The sequence below is a fragment of the Folsomia candida genome, unplaced genomic scaffold (genome assembly GCF_002217175.1).
Source record: "Folsomia candida strain VU population unplaced genomic scaffold, ASM221717v1 Fcan01_Sc018, whole genome shotgun sequence".
NCBI classification, from domain to species: Eukaryota; Metazoa; Arthropoda; class Collembola; order Entomobryomorpha; family Isotomidae; genus Folsomia; species Folsomia candida.
The window spans coordinates 2893063-2910762 of NW_019091210.1; the positions used below are offsets into that span (position 1 = coordinate 2893063).

General features: G+C 38.7%; 3 protein-coding genes across 3 annotated transcripts; all 3 read right to left on the reverse strand.

Moving 5' to 3' along the window:
• Positions 1 to 8847: 8847 nt before the first annotated feature.
• Positions 8848 to 10379, reverse strand: LOC118438017. The gene is made up of 2 exons (XM_035857682.1): positions 9959 to 10379; positions 8848 to 9426 (listed from the first exon to the last, which is right to left on the reverse strand). Exons 1-2 carry the CDS (start codon positions 10311 to 10313, stop codon positions 8996 to 8998), a joined length of 786 nt encoding a protein of 261 aa, XP_035713575.1. The 5' UTR covers positions 10314 to 10379; the 3' UTR covers positions 8848 to 8995.
• A 480-nt stretch (positions 10380 to 10859) lies between these two features.
• Positions 10860 to 13196, reverse strand: LOC110857262 (oocyte zinc finger protein XlCOF19). The gene is made up of 4 exons (XM_022105881.2): positions 13107 to 13196; positions 12532 to 12701; positions 12042 to 12455; positions 10860 to 11584 (listed from the first exon to the last, which is right to left on the reverse strand). Exons 2-4 carry the CDS (start codon positions 12649 to 12651, stop codon positions 11201 to 11203), a joined length of 918 nt encoding a protein of 305 aa, XP_021961573.1. The 5' UTR covers positions 12652 to 12701; positions 13107 to 13196; the 3' UTR covers positions 10860 to 11200.
• An 827-nt stretch (positions 13197 to 14023) lies between these two features.
• Positions 14024 to 17240, reverse strand: LOC110857146. The gene is made up of 5 exons (XM_022105751.2): positions 16793 to 17240; positions 16413 to 16719; positions 15886 to 16345; positions 15079 to 15785; positions 14024 to 14734 (listed from the first exon to the last, which is right to left on the reverse strand). The coding sequence occupies exons 1-5, from the start codon at positions 17108 to 17110 to the stop codon at positions 14199 to 14201; spliced, it is 2328 nt and encodes a 775-aa protein (XP_021961443.1). The 5' UTR covers positions 17111 to 17240; the 3' UTR covers positions 14024 to 14198.
• Between the last annotated feature and the right edge of the window lie 460 nt (positions 17241 to 17700).

Genomic DNA, 17700 nt, shown 5'->3' on the forward strand with positions numbered 1-17700 from the left:
TTATCTATTGTTGAAGTTTTAGATCTTTTCAAAGCTACCATATTCCTTTTTGCAATAATTTGGACGTTTAATGCAAGTCACTTAAACTGCATACAACACATCATTTAAAAAAAGTGGAGCATGTTCCACTTGTTTAAAATGCTGTTTGAATGCATTCAAACAGCACCCACTTATAATTGATTTGTCGAAATGACTTATAATTTGCGGGAAAATAAAAATAAGTCAATTATAAACCCTTAATGTATATGAACATAAAAGAACAACGACCAAAATAATTTCGGGTGGGGGTAGGAGATAATCAGGGTAGGAGATAATTACGGGTAGGAGTTAATGGATAGGGGTTCATGGGTAGGGAATCATCACGGGTAGGGGATAATGGGTAGTAGATCAGGGGTAGGAGTCCATGGGTAGGAGTCCTCCGCACACCGCCCAAAGAATGCAAAGCAAATATGTATACAACACACATGTATATGTAAGATGTGTGTAGATATCTAATAAAAGCAGACACAAGTGTACGTGTAACATTGAGCTTCGGCAGGGTATTCGTAAACATATGTAATGTATACGCAATTAAATGAATTATATACCCCTGCATGAATCCGAATTATAAACTAGTCTGCTTATAGTCGAAATATTTAATCCGCTATTATGATAATAATACATTGATAAATTCTTGTTTTTCCAAAAGCTATCGTACCTTCCTTTTTACTTCAATTTTAGTTTGCAAGTAAAGAAAACACATGTACATATGTACATACAGGGTAACTGGACCCCATTAGATAAATAGATACATACTTCACAATATTCAATCCTTCCCAACCTTAGAAACTAATTATTATTTTTAAATTGTAACTTTTAATCTGAACGCGCATATGTTTGTGAATCTTATGCCTTCACCAGTTTAGAGATTTTAATATATCACATATTTAACTGGAAATTTTGACCAGGTCCAAGATTAAATTAAATAGGGTGTAACATTTTTTGGTGATTATACATATACGAAAAAAAACATGCAGCAACCGTGTACCCCAAACTGATCAATAACTCAACATATTCTTTCACCAGTTACTGCTTCGAAGTTAACATGTAAGGTAACCCAGTTTTTATCATTTTACATATGTAACTTAATATTTGTCCAAAGAATAACAGTATTTTTAATAATTGTAGGTATTTAGGACAAAGTCTGAAAACTTAGGCAAGTACATACGTATTGCATTCAAAATAAACCCTCCAAACGAATGTAAATAAGTAGCGTCAGACCGATTCAAGTTTCCTTTAACGTTTCCGTATATGACCTCGTCCTAACGGTCATGAGGTCAAAAATATTAACGTCCTTAAAATCGCAGTCAAATTTCTTTTAAAATGACACCCCATATGACAATTACGAATCCTTTGACCTCTGACCTCGTCCTTAAGGTCATAAGGTCAAAAATATTTACATTTTCGAATTCGCGGTGGAATTTCCTCTAAAATGACACCCCATATGAAAATTGTGTTTTCTGACCTCTGACCTCGTCGTCAAGGTCATAAGGTCAAAAATATTGATGTCGTTGAATTCCTGGCGAAATTTCCTTTAAAATGATACCCCATATGAAAATTAACGTGAATTTAATTTTGGACCACACCCCCTGGCGCTGTGGGGGGTGGTCCGATTGACCCCATTTTCGAACTCGACCGAGAACTAAAAATTAGAAACACAATGTCGAAAACGGGGTTTGATTATGTTGACTCGTTCTGGAGATATCCTGCTTACGGACGGACGGACGGACAGACGGACGGACGGACAAAACGATCACAATAAGTAGCTGACGCTACTTAATAATTTTCTAAAATCCCACAGGTTGACCCGGTTTGTTTGTCTTTTTATGTAAATCAATATATGGACAAACTACCAATACACTAATGTACTATGCATATCCGGCTGGTAATCTAACAAATTACACATATTCACAATTTTCGTATAAATATACTCTAACAAAAATTTTGAATAACTGCAACCATACACTTCCTGCCAAACCAACTTTAACTCTCCTCCCATAACAAGTCGTCTTTCCTCCGTAAACGGTTAGACACCTAAAAAATGTCCAAATCAGCCTACACCTCGGCCTTACTCGTGTCTTGTTACACGATTGTCTTAGCAGAATCCACCATAAATTTGGCTTCCATTCTATCACCGCACAATCCTTGTCGATACAACCTCGTCTACAATAATCTTTCCACCTCCGACCTCCCAACTACCCGCAATATTGCAGTCACCCTTCACTTCAACGCTCCTTATCTGAATCCTTTTCCAAATATTTCTACAAAGCAAATACCCACTCCGTGGAGCTATTCCAACTCGACATTCTCCAAACTAGGGGGTGGCTCTGCGAAATTGTGATTCTATTCGTGACATCAAATTTTACGAAGTCTGACAAAGCCCAGCTAGGATATTGGATCACGACACAGGGCAGATACTACTTCAGAGTAAATTACAAAAATAATTTAGACATTTATCCGGATAACTTTTACTTTCTCTTAATTCCGAGAAATGCAGACGTATTAATGTCAAATCCTAATGTACCCCTGTACATGCAACCCTACACGAGTGAGAAACAACTACCCGTTAAATTCTCCTTGCTCTTATTCCTCCCGGAAGATGGAGCGTTACTCTGCCAGCAAAAAAGTATCGTGAGTCTCCCCATTTTACAAACATTTTCCTGTACTTCCACTCATTTTATGCGAGATACGCCACTATTCAACCCATCCAACTACCCGCCATCTTCCGAATTTAATTGGGTAGATGAAACTTTCAGCACAACTGTACAGACTGAATTATCTCGAAATTTAATTACCATCGCATTGGATAAACTAAATGCAACCAGCCGTACCCTAACTTATGGCGAGTGCCGAACCCCCGTTCTCACGGAGGCCTGTCTCCACCCCCAGTTTAATCACGAATACATGATCGCTGCGGTGCTCGGGAATCAAAACGTTGTCACAGCTTTTCCAGGCAGTTATTTCTTCTCGTGTTACAAATTCTCCGGTGGGGTGACGTTTTCCTTGTATTTGACACCCTTCAAAACCACGGTGTGGATTGTGACGGTTATCACCCTTCTGTTATCCACGCTCCTCTTGTCACTCGGGTTTTACGCGTTGACCAGAAGAATCTACGTGATAACGATTTTCTTGTACTTTTACGCCAGTCTGGTCGACGAGGTGAGCACCGTCCCGAGAAAATTGGGCTCTTTGCTTTCATTCAAAGTCCTAAGTATTTCCTGGCTTTTGGTCGGAATGCTGTTGAGCACGTGTTATTTAAGTATTTGCATTACAAATTGAAATTCACCGCTTCCCGGGGAGAAGTTCGATACATATCAAAAAATTTCGTGTCAAGACAAACCTAAAATTGGACTGGATATGGCAAATCTGATGGATAGATTTGACCTGGGGAAGCTCACTCTAGCCGGGAACATTGCAAATTTTACGGCACACCCGACCTTGACACGTCTGGGGGGATTCTGTTACGCAGTGTTGTCTGAATTTGTACCATTTTATCTGGAAAAGTTTTTCCTTCATGGTTATAAATTTGGAAGAGTTTACGCCAATTTTTTACTTCAAACTATCAAATTTCCAAAGGGCAAAGAATATTTGCGGTTTGACTTGTTTAACCCAAGGATAAGGTGGTATCCGGACAAGCTGAAATTTTTACGGGGGAGTAATGTAACTACCCCCGAAGTAAATGAGCTTATCGAAGAGGACATTTTACAATGTGACCGATCCGCATATATCGGAGCGTCGAGGGAGATCGATTCCTACTACGGGTATCTGAAGAGATATTATCCCGCTAAAAAATGGTACCGGGTCCAGAAAACCATGCTTGAAAGACCGATCGGATTTGCCTTCAAGGTTTGGAGAGAATCGAGGATGGTTCTGTATTTCAAATTGTTTTTGGAGGCGGGGATTTATCGCCACGTTTCTGACCTGGTTGACCTAAATGCGACCATATTTCGCGGAAGGAAGGCCAAGGTGAGAGGGGAAAATGAGAAATTTCGGTACACGACGAACTTCAAGCCAGTCCAGCTGGGGGACAGTATTCAAACAGTGTTTATTATGTTAGTCGCATGTCTTGCGGTATGTTTTTGTGTGGCGATTTTTGAACATGTGAAGTACAATGGGATAAACATTTCGAGTATCGCATTTATTTGGTCAATATTTATGAAAGGCCGGAAATTAAGGTGTCGCACATGGCGATCAGCTTAGGAGAACTACTCTTTCGCGGAACTCCATCCAAAATAAGATGACACTTATTGGCTTGAGCATGTTTCGAAAATACGACTTGGGTGCATGGACACGTTGACTTTGAAAGAATACGAGAACACCCGAATTTATATGCTTAACAGAACCAATGGCAGCGAGCACGCACATATGTATATGTACATACATATTTATGCAAATACGTGATTCATTCTTACACTTGATGAGCTTGATAGATCTACATACATAAGTGCATGCGTGTAAATTTATTAAGCATGCATTTCCACGGGAGTAATTAGTCTAAGGATTTTTGAAAATAATTAATTAATAATTGCTGAATGGGTGTACTCATCCATGCAACAATAATTTTTCTAATTTATCAAATTATCGGAAAAACTAATGACTGGATGTATTTTTTTCCCGCATTTATGAAAACGTGCAAAAGTTCACCTTTAATTTATCGGGAGGGGCAAGTACGTACACCTTGACTTTTTTAGCTACTTTAAATAGCTAAAAAACGTACTTTTAAGGTACTTAGTTATTCGGCTGTACGAGTACTTAAGTTTGGAAAGAGTTTTATGACTGTCTCAACCTATGGGGGCTGTTGGGAAGGCATTGTTGAAAATAGAGAGTTGGTTTCACAACCCTTGACAAAGACAGCATGCTCGTCTGTTCAAAATTTTGACCCGCTACGACAAACCGTTCCGGGTTTATTCAACGACAAATTCGTTATCAGTTAAAAAATCGACGCTCTGTAAATGACCATCAACATCTGTCAATCAGTCATCTGTAAGTGTTGTTATCCAAGTTGAAACCCTGCCAACAAAGTATTGAGGATTTTTATGGCATCTTTTTTGGAACTGATTAAGAATTTAATTAATCAAACTACTACAACCAAGATAATATTTCGACTGATTCGCCAATTCCATGCATTTTACTTACATACATGGATACCGAATTTAAACGACAAGCTATTTTTTACATACAGACTAGACTATAAACATATGTACATATGCATATTCATATGCATAATGACATCTTCTTACGGTTCTAATAATCTGTAGATTGGTATGTGTACTATTCTGTATATTTCTAAATTGTTAAAATTGTTCAGAAAACGGATATATGTACTGACGGCTGAACGATTTTTTGCAACACTGTCGCTACCTACACTTTTGCATGCGTGCTCGAATGGTCACACGTAATTGTTCAATTATACATACTTTGGGTGTTATAAAAATTCTAAAAAATGCAAGTTTCCCTTCAATTACTAATCTAAATGAATAATTGGTAAACTTATGCAAATTGTTATTCCTTTTGTGTAATATGTTCCATCCGGTTTAAGAAGCTTAAAGCTCAATTATAAACTACTTATGTAGATACGAATTACAAAATTACTGTAAAGTTAGTTCAAACAGTAATAAAAAATCTAGAAGGGGGTTGGGTTACAGTTAATAAATATGCAAATTTATATTTCCCTCCCAAGCCTAAAAACTTGATAATATTCTCTGAAACTCCAATTTCCCAAACATAATGTTTGCCCTTGCAAATTTTCTATCTTTCTTTGCTCACTGCATCCTAGAAATTACAAATTTCCAAGATATGGCCAACCCCACCATCGTCACTTCTCCCGTATTCCGAAAACAACTATCTTACAAAACTCATCCTCCTCCAAAACTTGACATGCACAATATCTTTTGTTTCATTCAAGTGCTTAACCTACAAAATGCTACTTTATTCAATAAATTTCTTCAATATTCCCATCCAAGCGAGCGACCTGCAGATTTTATAATTTTCACCAATCCTCTCACCCCAAACCTTGACAAACTTACACATCATTTACTCACCAAATCCAGCATAACGAAAGCCATCTTTCTGCACGTTGACTGCAACTACCACCTCGTTAAAACAATCCATATTTTTACCCCAAACTTGGAGAAATTTTCCCAACTAAAATCCCGTACTCCGACCCTTCTATCCACAGAAATGCAAACCTATTGGTCAAATCTGCTCAAAGACATGAACGGATTACAAGTCTATCTCCACTGCGGCGATAGTAACGCCAATTTCGCCTCCTCCCTCCGAAACGTTGCTGAAGCTGAAAATTTTTTCCGCTACTGCAGCAGCGACGAGGTCAGTAGGCATTCTTTCTATTCCAGCGTACAACTCAATATCATCTTCCCCCCCAAATGGTGCACCCTGCTGCATTTTATACTAACTAAAAATCTCTCCTCGCCCCAGCAACGAAACGATAAAGTAAACGGCAACCTTCGATTTGTGAATTTCGCCCCAGTAAAAGACCTTCCCACCCGGCACGTCCGTTTATTTCCGGTCATCCACTACTTTGGAGGCCTGTCTTACACAATTTTCGTAAATAAGAGCGAACTTGCACTAAACCTATTTTTGACGGAGCCTTTCGACCAGTACACGTGGACCTTTCTAATCGTCTCAGCTACCCTGATGGCACTTACCTTGTCAATTACGGCCTCACCTAAAAATCGGAAACTACTTGCCCTCTTTCCGTCCGCCCTGTTTTGGTGTGTCTCAACCATTCTGGAAAACTCGGTATCTTCAATTGAAAAACAATTAAGGCGAACCCGTCAAGGGGGGTGGCTTATCGCTATCTGGTCCTTAATGATGATCATCATCACGAACACTTATTCTGATCTAGTTTACGCTTTTTTTATGTCTACTCCAACCCCTGTCGGCATTCCGGACACTTTTCCCGCTATTTTGAGCCAATCAGATCTAGCCATTTATACTTTCACGTATTCCCCGGCAGCCGCAAGAGGAGATGATCTCCTCCATGATGCAAATATTCCAAAGTCCAGAGTCAAAACGGTTGACGGATTTGAACGCGATCTTGGTTTATTTAATAGAGCCATTCTTTCTCTAAGTTACACTGGATCTGTTGGAGGGGTCCAGATAGCGCGGAAGTTTGTGGCTTTACAGAAAAATGAGGAACTCTTCTACTTCGCGATTTTAATGAGAGGAACGAATAGATTTTTTGAAGTTAGAAATGCTGATTTCCGCCTGGTTAAGATAGCTTCGGGTTGGTACGCGTCGGACAATGTGGTTGGGGAGTCATTTGCCAAACATTTGCAGACCTTGCAGGATAATGGGATTTATTCGTGGTGGACGATGAGGTATGAGGGATTCTTTACGAGGGGGACGAAGCAAATTATTCGGGAGGATGTCAAAAATATTACTGGCGATGATGGCGGTATTGAAGAAGAAACGGCGAAACGTTGCCTGTCTATGAGCCAATTGAAACCCTGTTTTTTTATGCTATTTTTGAATTGTTTGCTCGCTGGGGTTTCTCAGGTGTTTGAAAGTGCATGGGTTTTTAGTATTTCTAGATAAGTATTCTAATTTCCCAGCTACATAAAATGATCACTTTGTATAAATATCTAAGATGATATAAACTTTGTAGATTAGATATGTAGCGATAGCAGAGCGACTATGTAATTTTCCCATATGTACCTACATGAGTATTTTTCTTGATGTCGAATGCCGTAATTTATAATTCAAGAAAGTTTGACATCCTAAAACCTGGAAATTGGAAGTTTTCATTTATACAAAACTTTTGATCACTTTTGCGTCGGAATCTCACAGGAGAAACATCTCACTCTTGGAAATTTTACACCGAACTTGTAAAAGTAAACATGGATATTTCCAAATCTTACTTACATTTTCAGAATTGTAAAATTATTTACATTAAGTTGCACATTGTCATAAATTATGGTTCTCCTTGCAAAGGGCAAATGTATTAATTGATTATGCATGCTTACACGTTTGTACATACATACATAGATAAATACAGACATAAATAGAGATTGATAACAATAAAGATGAAATATATGTATGCATATGCTCAGTAATTATATAGGCATAGGCTCTTAGTGGGGACGGGGGGGGGTAATGGTCTTGCGTTACACTAGTGTCACAGAGGGGGGAGGGGAGGGGTCTTCTATTTTTTACATATATAATTTATGAACGACATTTCGTAGGAGAGGGTTTGAAACAATTCGGTAAATTCGGGGGATTGAACGAGGTATAACGTTTAAGTCTGTGGGTGCGGAAATTCTTGGGCTCGTAATTGTAATGCAAGGCAACGAAAACGAGTGGAATTGACAAATTCATGGTTTTGGAAGAAGAATTTTGGTTTAATTCCAGATTAGACTCATGAAATTTGGCAGGAACTGGCTAATGGTGAATTGAGACGGTGGAGTTAAAGATTGATAAAGACTTAAATATGCAGATATGCATGTAATTAGTTAATTATGAAATCGCAGTGGAAATTTATGCTGCAGCATTCGCCGGAAAGGAATATTGAGTAGGCATGTGATACTGTTAATATGTAAGTAGGAAGCATTATGGTGTGCTTGAACATGAACTTTAGTAAAGTAAAAGAGGCCAATACTGAGAAGTATCCGGGATAAGATACATAGTACTAATGGGGGTGCAGATTTACGACGAAAACTAATCTCAGGATCAGTGAACATAACAACGAATTCGGGTTAGACATGGACGTAATGTACATTTAAAATAATGCAATCTCCTAATTTCTCTGCGTACGTATGTATCTTAAGAATATGCTTAGCGATTGGAACGTCAAGTCTTGTTTTTATTTTGTACATTGATTACAGCTTAAAACACTTATTGCTAAATATTTGCTTAAGAATGACCCTAAATTATTTACTTAATTTGGCATTGTAACGTATGTAAGAACTTGTTAGCAACAAGTAAATAGTTTAAAAGTTTACGTCAAAACCAAAATTGCAAGTATTGCAATAATTGTGACGACTATTCTATCGACACACCGATTGGACCAAATGGCTTGCGATTTTCCATGCTTACTATCGCTCTTATATTTTTTATCGCTTCCTTGCTCATGTGGCACTTGCGCTACTACTTTGGACTTATCAACACTTTGGCAGGTACAAATCTCCCCGGAGAAAAATGCTTTGACTCCATCATGTGATCCTCGTGAAATAAACACCTTGACCATGTCGTCAATTTGGCAAGGGTTTCCGGTCTTTCTGCTAGTGCATTGCGTGCGTGAGGTGCAGTACTCTGATTTGTTGGGGAGATATTCTGTCGGGCCGCAAGTCGTACTTTCTCCCCAGCGGCAGGACCCCAGGCTCAAATTCGGGACGAAACGAGCAGCATGACCGCTGGGATGGTTCTCACCTGCAATTTTTGTAAACTGTACGCACGTCAACCTTCTCATTTCTCGTAACTTGTCCACAACAACGAAAGTTCTGCGAGCGGATTGTGACCTCACAAAACTTTTGCTGGAGAACAGAACCATGAAATTTATTTGCAAATTTAGCTAGCAAGTGGGCATGTTTGCATTTCGCGAAATGAGTGTGCAAACTCGTCTTCTTTACCTCAAATGATATGTAGAAATTACGCAAATTAAATCAAAATAGGACACCAGAACTATTGTCATAGTTTTGCGAAATTTATTAAATCATAAACCACCTAACAAACAATTTTTTTGAGCTTAGAAAATTTGCTAAATGAGCTGTGATTTGATTACGCCTTTCGTGAAGTTTACTCGAATTTATTTTTCTCCAATAATATATTTTGGAATTTTGGAAAAGTTTGAAATTTTTATCATAAAACATTTGTATCTACCGTTTAGCCAGTGTTTCATTAATTTACGAGTTAAGTTACGAGCTACGAGTTACGAGTTACTTATTCGTGCTAAATTACTCACCTAAAAATGAGCGCCTGCCAGCATCACCACACACACATTTTGCACTAATTTCATCGCAAACCAACAATTTTTCCCCCGCGCAAAGCGGAAATCCTAGTTTGACAATTTCCGACTGGAATATATACATTTCGTAGATTTTTTCTACCTCATTGGGTTTTCCGGTCAGGATTGATTTAGCAAAATCTTCTCTAATTTCTTCCGCAGCGTAGGAACAATTGTCTCCGTACGAGAGGGCGTCAACTAACTTCGTAAATTCAAGGGGTTGAACGAGATCACGTTTTAATCTGTGACTAGGAAAAGTCTGAGGTTGGAAATATGATAATGTAGCGAAAACGAGTGGAATGGAGAAATGCATGGTTTTAAATTGGACAAAATTTTGAGCCTGAAGACGATTTAGTGTGCAATTAAAGAAGCTTGTCTGCTTCCACTCGAAGGAAAAAGATTAATGAAACGTTGAGATGAAGTATTGATCAATACAAATTTGGTTATGAAACTGGAGTGGAAATTTATGCGTGAGCATTCGTAAGGAAAATACGTTTATGTATTTACCGTGTCGGACATCATCACACAATTGATTGAATTCCGTTAACAATTTTCTAAAACATAAATTGGTCAGGATTTGCAAGGTGGTAACCCAGAAAGATTGTGGCGTGCTACTGTTCCTGTTTTTGAAAATGTTCAAAATTTTCAAAGGTCCTAATTTTTTACCTAGAAGCTCATTTTTCAGCTACTACATTACTAATTTTTTCCTTCTTTGTATTTCTGCATTGATCGACCTACACATTTTGAATATTATGAGACTGTACCGTGCACACTTCTTTACGATGTTTGCAAAAAAAGTTATGAATTTTTGTATATTATGTAAGTGGTAGCTGTAAAATAAGCTTTAGGTAAAAGATGATGACCTTTGACCTGTTTTACCTTTTCATGAACATTAATGCATCAAGCACTGTTCATCTGACAGGCTGTTTATTAGTTAAAATAATTAGTTAATTTAGATAATATTTACACAATTTTGGATACCCGTATAAGCGGACGTACTCACAACAACGTAAACACATAAACTTAAATATTTCCTATAACAGCACAATTTGTTAAATAAGTATTCTATAGACATAAGTATGTCCAGTTAGTAAATAAATTTGAAACTAAAATTGCATGTTCTGCAAAAGAAGTGTTGCAAAAAATGTCACAAATTTGATAAAAATTCGAAAATTACTTGTATCCCCATTACATACACACTTATATCTTCCTCTCTAAAGTATGAACTCGAAAATGCTTCACTAATTCCCAGAAAGTGACGAATTCCTTCCCACAGAAGTAACATTCATGCCTCGGATCATTGTGGCGTCTCATATGCTGAGCCAAATTGACTTCCGAGTGGCTCTTGTACTCGCAACCGGGGCAGGCAAAAATCGGCTCTTTATTCGTGGCGTGTACCGCTCCCACGTGACGCTTCCAGTCTGCTGAACGGGCGAATCTCTTGCCACAAAAGGTGCACAGGAACTTCCTCTGATTTTCGTGCACAGCTCGGACGTGGCGTTTTAGAGCACTCCTATTCGAGAAGGTCTGCGGACAGATGCGACACTGGCACACGGCTCGGGCATATTGTGCCAAATGTGTCACCTGTAAAAAGAAAATGCACATTTTAAGGTTCCCATGGATGACGTGTTGGCGCGTAATCTCACTCTGCCCATACCCAATGTCTTCAAATGCAATTTCTAAAATCGAATCAACTCCATGAGTTTTGAGATAAATGCAACTTTTGATATTTTAACCTCTAATTTTTGGTACTACAAACAAGTCGATTTGAAAAAATTAAAAAATTCATTTTCGAGGAAATTTATTGTGAAAAATCGGCAAACGCATTTTTTTTAATTTTTTTCAAATCGACTTGTTTGTAGTACCAAAAATTAGCTTTAGATTAACATATCAAAAGTTGTATTTATCTCAAAACTCATGGAGTTGATTCGATTTTAGAAATTGAATTTGAAGACATTGGGTAGGGGCAGAGCGAGATTACGCGCCAACGCGTCATCCATGGGAACCTTAACCTTGTTTTAAAAAAAATAAAGTCCTTTACCTCGTGACTTTTCATATTTTCCCTGCGGGCAAAACTCCTCCAACACGTGGCACACTTGTACTCCTTTTTCTTCGTCCTGGTGTGGGTGGGAATGTGAGCTTCAAGTTGAACCCTCGTTTTGAACTTCTTTCTGCAAAGTTCGCACGGAAATCGGACCGGATTTTTTACATGTTCGGTTTTCACGTGGTCCAAAAGATCGTCCTCGTGTAGGTAGGTTTCCTCACAGTCGCGAAACTTACATGGAAAAGGGGGTCCTTCCTCAGTGAGGTGGGTGATGTCGATATGTCGCTGTAAAATTGAAGGGGTAGCAAACACCCGGTGACAAGTGTCACACCTTGGTCGGTTCCGATTGGTGTGAATGTACCACTTGTGGTTGGATAAGACACGTCTGTTTTTGAATGTTTTTCCGCATTCCTATAAGTACAGAAATGAGGACGTGTGAGAATTGTATTGTAAAATTGGTTTGACTTTGGTCAATTTTCACCCTCACCTCGCACGTGACTTTGGCATCGGGATCGTGCGTGACCATGTGTGCTGTCAAGTAGCTTTTGGTTTTAAACGTTTTTGAGCACGTTGCACATTCCCATCTCTGTTCTGGCTGCGGATCCATGTGGATTCGGTGTTTGTGGACTTGTGTATATTCGAAATCAAGAAATTGAGCTGCAAGAAAAATGTTTGTTATATTCATAAAAAATTTCAACAAGTTTGAACCAATAATGCATACATTTTAAGAGAATAAGCGAGCATGAAACACGTTTCCAGTAATTTTTACCGATAGTAAGGAGGTATGCATTATTTTTTCGTATCCTTAGTATCGTAGAATGGTTACAAAGCTTAACCTTTATTAACTCGATCCTCGATGACAAACTGTTACGACTATTACAAAATCTTGTAACCGCCGTAACTTATTTTGCGAATCCGAAGAATATTAAGGATACGAAGAAATTTTTAATAGCTTCCAAAATTTATTAAAACAACGAGAAACGAATTTCGTGCTATTTAAGAAAATCTGGAATTTGGTCCGCTTCATTCGACAAACTATGTAGGTTAAGTTTCGTTGCTTACCGTGTGCTGAGTAGGATTGTTTAATGATTAGTCACTTATGCATGTGCTGCTCAGGAGTAAGTGAACCTGTAAAACTAAAATTTTGGTTCGTTTAGCTTGGAAGAGGTAGCTTTTTTACGCATATAAAAATAGAAAGTGCCAAAATTCCTGGAAAAATGACCCACCATCCTTTTGGGTATCATACATAAATCATGGAAGTAGCTTTGAATTTTTGGGAGAAGTTTCGTTCAAAAGAAGGTCCAATAACGAGGGGAATATGTATGCGTGATTTATTTTACATATGTATAATGCATTTGTGTTTATTTAGCCAGAGTCAGGGTTAGTGCTATTTTTAGTCCGATCGCCCTTAACTACTATCCTAGGTATTCTTAATCGTCAAAAACATTCCGATCGTCAAGCATGCAAAATTTCAACTTCTTCAAAACTAAGTTGTAAAAGCAAACATAAACTAGATTTTGGGCTCTATTGTTTGGTACGATTGGGCACTGATTACTTATACGTTAATCAGCATTCATAAGTACATACATATGTATATGTACGTATGGTCAGTTGGGTGAAGGTCTATCTCTGTCCAGTCCTTAAAACATTTACGACTTTTACAGTAAATTTAGGTTCTGATTTTAGATGGTAATACATTTTTTGAGAATAATAACCAGTTTTTTTTACTTTTACTATACTTATGATTTGAGACGAATTCATTAAACATGCGACGCATGTCATTAATTCATGCTTCCATTTTATTTGTTTTTCAGGAGGATTCGTCACATTTCTATGCACATATGTATGTACGTAGTAAATTATGAGATGATCGGATTTTAAAACCTTTGCAATTCGCATTTTGTATTCAATTCGCCTATAAATATTTTGTGGTGCATGTTCGTTCTAGTTGGAAATTTGAAATGAAACATTATAAACAATTGTTCGGCGCTGATACAAATTATCAGGAATTATTTATTTATCAAATTCATCAAGTCACAGTACTATCATTCAAAAGAAAATTAAAAAATTCAACATGAAATATATATCATAGAAATAATCCGAAATCCAAAAATATGAAGTAAAAAAACACGAGTTAGAAGCATCCACAATTAATTAATCGGTATCAGTAAAAAATGTAATCCCAAATTTCTTCAAGTCTTCCGGAATCCTGGGATAATCTCCGAGCCGAACATGTTCCAAAGTGCCGGCATAAAGACGACAATATTTCCTGAGTTCCTCCGTCCATTTTTCCAGCACAGCCTTTTTCTTGCCCATTCGCATGCAACAAATCAAAATGGTTTCAGCATGTGCACGATGCATAAAATTAGTCGGCACGTTCTCGATGACGGCGTAAACTTTCTCCAAGATGGACAAACACTCCACGTAACGACGTTGGTCGAGCAGCACGACGGCAGCAATGGTATAAATTCCAGAACATGTCATGGCGAAATTCATGTCGGGCGACGCCGCACGCAAAATTTCCACTTTGTCGATTGTTACCATGTCGCGGCCGAGAATCAAGGGATGAAATGGGTACAAGTTTGTGTCGGGGTCGTAGGCCAGACTTTTGACAAGTTGGTCTCTCTTCGCAATCAGAGCAGGACTTTCAGATCGGTCCAGTTCGCAGAGTCGACATTTGCAGATAAAATCTGTAATTAAAAAACGACGTACAAGTTTGAATTCACGAATGTTTGTACGAAAAAGCAAGAGATTCTTTTACAGATAATTTCATGAACGATTTTCATGAACGTGTGCAAAAAATGCAAGAAATAACCCCCAGCTAACTGAAAATCCATATTATCGAGTCATTTAATTTAAGTGTAGTGCAGAAAGTGTAAACCGCTAGGACTTGGAGGCTGAGTGCGCCAATTTCTTTCATTTCTAGCACCTTGCATTTCTTACAGTTTTTTGCAGTGCAAAAAAAATCCAAAAATGTGCAAGAAGCTAAACACTGAAAATCAGTTTTTCAGTACAAAGCCAACCCATTACTCACCATGACTCTTCATGAAATCCCTCCTTTCCAACGGCTGCATTGCGTCCACATAGCTCATCAGAATCTCCTCCCCTTTTTTCACCTTTCTGAAAGTAATGACCATCATGACAAGGCTGGAATCGTGGTGGACGTACATAACGTTGGCGTCAATGCAGTTGTGATTAATTTTCGACGCGGGGATCCAAACCCCACAAGAAATGAACTTCTCGTTTTCCTCCTTGCTACAGCTGCTCCCGGTGAAGTTAAAGCTGCAAATCTGTCTGATTCGAGCAATGTCCACCTTTCTCATTTTAGGGTCCTCATTATCCGTCGAGGTTTTTAGTTCAGGTCCAGCAAAGAGGGCGTAAAGGTCACGGCCAAGTTGGGGATCAAGCCAAATCTTATTCGCCATCACGCCGACAAGGTATTCGTTGGGAGTTGTGCTGTCTAAAAATGTCTTCTTTTCTTCTGGGTTGACATACAGCCCGGCGAATGGTTTGCAGACGAGGAGAACTGTTCCAGGTTCGAGATCTTGAGTGGCAAATAGTCCTTCGCCTTTGCAGATTTTACTCTTCTTGAGTTGAATTGGCCCTCGAAATTCTGCGATGCGATCCACCATCCCGACCGGTAAATCTTTCTGTGGCAAATTGGAATCCTTTTGTCGTGGGTTTAGCAAAGCACAGATGATTTCCTTTCCGGGTGGTTTCAACAGTTCTGGAAGGATGGTTCTGCACATTGTATCGATTAAAATAAAATCGACGTTAGCTTATCAACAGTGAAAAGATATCGTAAATTTATAATCTTGCATTTGGAATTGTAAATACATACCTTAACCGAAGAATATCATCTCCAAGGGATGAGAATTGGGTGAGCTTTTCGTCCAGAAATTCGCCACCTTCAGAGTATCGGCCAAGTCCAATGAGAGCCTTGGCGTGACGATAGATCGCCTTGACGTGCCCGTTATTGATCCCAAGAGCTTTACCCGTACAAATTAGGGCTGAATTAAAGCAATCCAATTTAATCAGAGCGGCTGCCTTGTTGGACAAGATGTCCACCAAGAGTGTCGAAACGGCTGGAGTTATCTGCTCCTCCAAGTCAGATAAGTATTCCAGAGCGACATCGTAGAATCGGATCGCATCGGTTGACCTGTTCTCCACGAAGGCCTTGTTTCCCACGTTTTTGAGCTTGGTGGCAATCTCGAGGTCACTTTGGTCAGGTGAGAACTCCCAGAGAAGAGAATTCAACTGCATTCGAGATTCGTGGGGTAGATCTGACTTCCATTGGACACCTGGCCACAAAAATTATAAATTACACATGAGTCAGACTTATAATATAAATCATATCCACAATTTTACCTGGAAATAGTGATTCGATTCTCCTTGGACTGAGTATTTCTACATCAGCGGGATTATCAACAATCAGTCCATAGCTTGCTGGGCCGTCACAAGGCTTTTTAAACACGGGATTCTTCACGATCAACATTGTCCCCAATGGAAGGACTGCCTCGAAATCGGACTTCCCCATTTTGGCATTCACAGAATAATTAAATAGGCCAAGTCGCATGGCCCTCTTTCCTTCAGGGTCCTCCACACCAGCGTCCACTCCGACCAGCTTGCTGGATGGAGTTATAGTTCGACCAAGTAAAAACTTCCCCTTCAAGATCTTCATTAAAAGTAAAATCATCATTAATTTACGAATTTTAACTCATCTCTAAAATTTCATAAATAAAACTCACCTGTCCCACATTTTTCACCAGTGTTTCGATACTGACACAATTTTCCATTTTCAACTCCACCTCCATGTTCTCGTCGTATGACGAGAGGTTATCTGGATACGCCAAGAGCATAAGATCTGCGTGGTCACGGTGGCGCGCCTGTTCCAAATATTTTTGTGGGTCGATAACCTCCCGATGGATGCGATTCATCACGGAAATTACGTTTCGTCTCGTTGTGTCGTAATTAATTGATTCTTCTTCCGTGGGGCATCGCATAACCTTAACGACTTTGCCCTTCCGTTCCACCCACACGTCGCCTGGCATTCTTTTAGGACCCATGTTCCTATGCGAAGGACAATATTGAATATCCTGGATCTTTTTTTCAGTGGGGGGTTTTGAGTGTTGTTAAAAGGGGGAAATGACAACTGGGGAATATTTATCTTGATGAACGTTGGTTATTTGGTTTACTGCTCAGTCATCTGTACTGAAAATTCCCACGTCCGCGTACTCTCTGTATGCCCCTCATTTGCCAGTTTATAAACAAAAATCTTTGTTCAGTTCAGATTAACAAGTTATGAATGAAATGAAATTTAGTATCGTTAGCTGTTTCATGTTATCATTTTGTCTTATCTTGTAAGTATGCTTTGAATATATGTACTTTAATGAGGTGGCGATTGTTTATCATAGATATGTATGTATACATATAAATATTATTTATGAGACAAGTTTGTTTATTTTATATTTGCACAAAAAAATTCGGGACATCTTTGAACAAAATTAATTTTTCAGCTTAACATTATTTGACTCTAATTTTGATTTTTCATCCTCCTCTAATCCAAATTTCTCCCCACAATTCCCACAAATTACACTCTTATCCCCAAAAATTCCCAAATTCACCCCCAAATTCTTAAACTTTTCGAACTTGGCCA